The 5,306-nt window shown below is 35.0% G+C and overlaps 1 protein-coding gene across 1 annotated transcript; it reads left to right on the top strand.

Moving 5' to 3' along the window:
* On the top strand, window positions 1-4,448 carry LOC128675856 (uncharacterized). Its single transcript, XM_053755566.1, has 7 exons — window positions 1-445; window positions 899-1,035; window positions 1,552-1,852; window positions 2,782-2,878; window positions 2,980-3,087; window positions 3,250-3,411; window positions 3,837-4,448. The coding sequence occupies exons 1-7, from the start codon at window positions 93-95 to the stop codon at window positions 3,876-3,878; spliced, it is 1,200 nt and encodes a 399-aa protein (XP_053611541.1). The 5' UTR covers window positions 1-92; the 3' UTR covers window positions 3,879-4,448.
* The last annotated feature ends 858 nt before the right edge of the window (window positions 4,449-5,306 follow it).

Here is a 5,306-nt window from a genome sequence, read left to right as displayed (position 1 = left end):
AACGTCAGCATGAAAAATTAAGGGCAATTTGGAAGCGGGAACCTGATAACTTTGGGTTAGTTGGTAATACTTTCGCTGGGGAACTCCACGCTATGGCGGAAAGGAAGTCTTTAAAAGAGGTTTATCCTCAGAAATATAGTTTGAAGCTGATATGCAGACTTCTTTATTATTCCGGCTTTGGCGATTACTGGTATGAGCCTATGGATAGGTCTGCTCTTGAGAAGAGGTTGTATCCTATATGGGTAGTTATATCAAATGGTTTTCTGGCTTTCGGGATCTTCAACGAGTTCATGGCGTACACAAGGGCCGATCTCACTGAGAAGGAGATGAATGATCTGATGCAGCATACGTTCGCACACTCATCAGTTTACAGCAAATTCGTCATAATATACTTACAGCGGAAACGGATTAGGGCAGTTTTGAAGAGATTTGTTGAAGAAACCAGGTATTGAATAATAATATTTAGTAATTGAATAATCGAGATCCCATCCAAACTAGTGTAGTTACTTACTAATTATTAGAAACTATTTATTAAAACTATTGAAAGAATTTAAATCAAAGAAATTGTTTTAGTTCAATTAGTCAAAACAAAGACCCATCACTAGTAATTACATAGCTCATTCTGTTTGGAGGAATGTAATATTTAACTATTGCTTGTAATCACACCTAAAAAAAAGTAAGTAAGTATGATTGTAATCAGTGCCATTCGAATTGGTGTGCTGCACGGCATACGCCTTTGGATTCAGTAAATACTTTGGCGTCCTCGCGTCGTGAATCGTTTCTGATCTACCGTGGAGGGAATTAAATGTATCCGGGTTAAAATTAAAATAATAATAATGATTGACAGTGGTTCGTTTTGGGGAGTCCGTCAGGAATAATTCGATAAATCTGTTCTCAGATCCATTTACTCTTCAAGTGAAATAGACAAGGCTGCCACTAACAAGAGCTTCAGATTTTGCTTCGCTATGGGTTTCATTCTCTTTGTCACTCTCACTTCCGCTGAAATAGACGGCGTAAGAGCACATTTTCAGGAAGGTACATGTTTTGCATGTTCAGTTCATGTGATATGTTCCATCCATATTGGTCACTGAGATATTTGGACATTTTTATCATATATTATGATGAAATGTCGCAAAATTGGCATTCACTGTAAAACGCCTTTACCAACTATTTATTTATTTAATTAGGCCTAATAAACATATACCTAGACTAAATTTTTGTTATCTCCACGTCTCATCATCGTTCTATTATCCAGGGTCCGTACTTAAGTATATTATTTATCTTCTCTCTATTTTCTCAATTTAATATCTTGCGTCTTCTGATTACAACACTTAGCAATGCTTGCATGTTTCCTGTTCCCGGAATGTCCGGGATGTCTCTTGCTCTAAATTCCCCAAGAATCCAATCTACTAAACCTAGTTTTCGACATCTACATAAAAATTGTATATACATCGATGATTTATTGATTATTATTGAAACTGAATATATGGAAAGATTTTAAGAAAATTATAATTAAAAATTATAATATATTAATTTTTCGCAAATTTTCAGACATACCAATACGGGGAGAAGTGATATACTACCCGTCGAAAAACCAAACAGGAATTTTGGTCAATCTAATGCGGTTCTCTGCTGAGTTTCACTGGTACTATCTTGTGGCCATCATGACAGTAGCAGACTCCCTCGCCATATGCTCCATGATCTACATCGAGGCGAAGTTCAAACTCCTCCAATTGTACTTCCAGAACCTTGGGAACACTTTGAAGGACGAGACGAAGAATATAACGGAGCGTGAGGAGGAATATAAGAAACGATTCATTGATGGTATTAGGCTGCATGAGGATGCGTTGTGGTATTTTAATTTCTTATTTGTTAATTTAACAGTTTACGTTCACAGATATACAAATAAGAGAGATAGTAAATAGAAAAAGTGCAGTTTTAATGAAAATGCATTATTATGATTTGCATAACCTAAATATGCATCTATTGTCAGCCCCGACGTGAGAACTCCTTGACGGTTAATATTTTACGCACGGTCACGATATTTTCCGTGTTGCTTAAGTTCCGATGCCAATGCATTATTATTATATGTTCCCAACGAGGGAAAGCCTCAACGGTTTACTGCACGGACATGTTTTTTTGTCGCGTTGAATGATACCTTTCAATACAATAAAAGCTTGTGTCAAGAATGTAATTTTAATAAGAAGACTTATTCATAGTAGACAAAAATCTCTGACGCGGCTCAGCAAATAATATTACAGGAGAAACGAAGTTGGTAGATAGCTACTTGGTTATTTAGTGTACTAAGGGTATTGAAACTACTCGATGAGACATCGTCGAAATATTGCAACTAAAGGTCAGGAAAATTCCGAAAGCATATACTTCTAGGTGATTTTAGAGCAACACCATCTTCGTAACCTTACCCTACGTTACGTGGGGTACGGTAAGGCAGTTAGTTTTAGTTTATAGCTACACTTTTCTATTTTAATTGGATGTAATGCACGATCTTATTATGGTTTCTTGTTGAGAGAAAAATGAAAATTAATTGCGATAATGGCGGCGGTGTTGTTGTCTATATATTTATTTCAAGTCGTTCAAAAAAAAACTTTCCTAAATTTCCCTTTTTTCTCACAAACTGGCCACAGATTGTGAGAAAAAAGGGAAATTTAGGAAAGTTTTTTTTGTACAAAGAATGTATATTAAAATACATAAGTATACCATAATAAGGTAAATATTCTCTTTCTGATTTTTATTTCTGTTTTAATGGTATTTTTATTCCAGGAGTGCCAACAGCATCCAGTATGCCCTGGGGACGATCTACAGCGTACAAATTTTCGAAAGCCTTAGTTTACTTGTTGTATGTCTCATTAAGTTGGTTGTAAGTAATCAAAAAATAAGGGTTCATCTCTGGAACCATGAAATATTTAATTTATTATTGATTGTGCAAAAGAGAAAAATTGCATATTATGTTTTTTTCAGGCAAGTGAACTGACTTTGTTACGTGTAATAGCCATTTTAGCATACACTACTTGCATGATCACCCTGACTGGAACATATATGATAGCTGCTGGGGACATTACGCACGAAGTAAGTTATATTAATATCATTAATTAATTCATATTAAAGTGAGTAGTAGCGAAACAAGAGACCGCTTATCGAATCTCCTGTTCCAATCGCCGAAGCATTTGTAACAAAAACGACAAAGCAGTAAACCAGAACAGTTCAATATATAACCTAAATGAATTCCAGGCGTCAATGCTTTCGACATCCATTTTCCACTGCGGCTGGGAACTGTACCTAAAAAAGTCAGAGATTCTACCTCTGGCCGTGGTAGCGATACAAAGGAGTCAGGTTCCTGTGTACATGACCGCTTTCGGCGTCATAGAGTTGTCCTACGTCAACTTTATCTCGGTAACTACAGCACCTTTTGATCACAGAATGATGATGAGTAGATTTCTTTCTATGTGACGAGAAAAGGTAGCTCATGTCGCTTACGATGATGCATTTATAATAAAAATTATTTAGTGAAACTTAAGGTCGCTTAGACTTTCCTCTATAAGGTGTCTTTTCACGTGGAACGTGTCATATTTACTTTTTCTCACCCTTTTTGAGTGTAAATATTTTGAGATTAGAATCTATTATTTCGCAACTATTGGGTAAAACGGATCTTAATTAATATGCCTGCTGTCTGTCGCTTAGTCAGTGAACCGTATTCTCGAAAGATAATAGGTTTGAAATTGAAATTAGTCATTTGAAATCATCACATACTTGATGAGTTTTATTTTTGTTATAATACATATAAGTCGTTACGATAAATAAAATCTTATGAATTTCAGGTGCTGAGATCATCATATTCATTTTTTGCTGTCATGTATTAACGAGGCTTCGACTAGTTGACGGACTCAAATATAGAAAAATGCATCCTTAAAATCATTTTCATTAAATTTCTCGTGTTAATTTATCATGTTAAAAATATATACCTTGTTATCTAGATCTAAATATGCACCAGTTGTAACAATAAGGATAACCGATATATGCTTAGTACCTATGTTTTAAATAGTTGTGTTAAATCCCTATAATAAATCAATTTAGATACAAAAAATTGCGTTATATTGTTTAAGACTTCAGAAAGGACGTATTTTAATGAGGTGTTCTACGAATTGCACGTGAAGAATATACTAAAATAAGCTCTGAATGGAAATATTAAGTGCGTTATTCGAGTTGTGGTGCGGAATGCTTCCACTGGACGGCCAGAGAGTTTCATAAAAATTCAATTAATAACATTCGATAATAAAGTATCTGACATAAGTTATCCTTAATTACCCAATGGCGTTATTTATGTGAGAACTTTACGGTTTCCCCTCTATTGTGATCTTAATTTCAAAATTTTATGTTCTCTCTAGCGAACCTAAAATATATTATGGACTAGCTTTTGTCCGCGGCTTCGCTTGCGTGCATATTATAAAGTAATAAATAAAAATAATAAAAGTAAAATCTCAGTCATTTTATTACAGATTGTCAATCTTTAATTTCCTAGTGCACGTACAGCAATAAAGGTATCATGTACATTATGTACGTCTGACGAACGCCATATTAATACTTTTTAATGGGTCCGCCGCAGAGCACGACATTTTTTATGCCATAATATTGTAATCACATTTTTTTTGGAAACGTGAAATGACATCCAACTGATACCAAAATAATACGTAACTTGGCTTTCTTATGGATTATAGTTCCATAGAAGGTTTTAAAAAAATATTATTTGGTACCAAACCACACTAAAGCTGCCTCATAATTTTGGTGTTCGAATTCGGACGAAAATTATCGAATTAAATTTTCCCGCCACTTTTAACTTTGTAGTCAAAAAGGCTGTAGGTACGTACTACAGCCTTTTTGACTATGCAAGTCGAGGGATCGCAACATTTGGGGACAGCTTTGGAGTTTTGACGCGATTTTAATATAATTTATTCATCAAAGCTTTGATCATTGTCCAATCAGCTTCGACATTGTCTTCTACATCTTATTCACTTTGAGATATCATTGTCGATGTAATGTCAAATGCTTTTGAATAATTTTTGAAATATAAAGCATAGTTGCGTTGGGTCATCGTTGTTTTATAGCAATTTGAAATTAAATATCAACTATACATTAAACGGATAAAATTGACGACCTCGGTGGCGCAATGGTAAAGTGCTTGCCTCTGAACCGAGAGGTCCCGGGTTCGATCCCCGGTCGGGTCATGATGGAAAATGATCTTTTTCTGATTGGCCCGGGTCTTGGATGTTTATCTATATGTGTATTTGTTA

This window comes from Plodia interpunctella, chromosome 15 (genome assembly GCF_027563975.2).
Source record: "Plodia interpunctella isolate USDA-ARS_2022_Savannah chromosome 15, ilPloInte3.2, whole genome shotgun sequence".
Classification (NCBI taxonomy): domain Eukaryota; kingdom Metazoa; phylum Arthropoda; class Insecta; order Lepidoptera; family Pyralidae; genus Plodia; species Plodia interpunctella.
The sequence above is the reverse complement of the archived record's forward strand: the minus strand, read 5'-3'. Positions and strand labels throughout refer to the sequence as shown.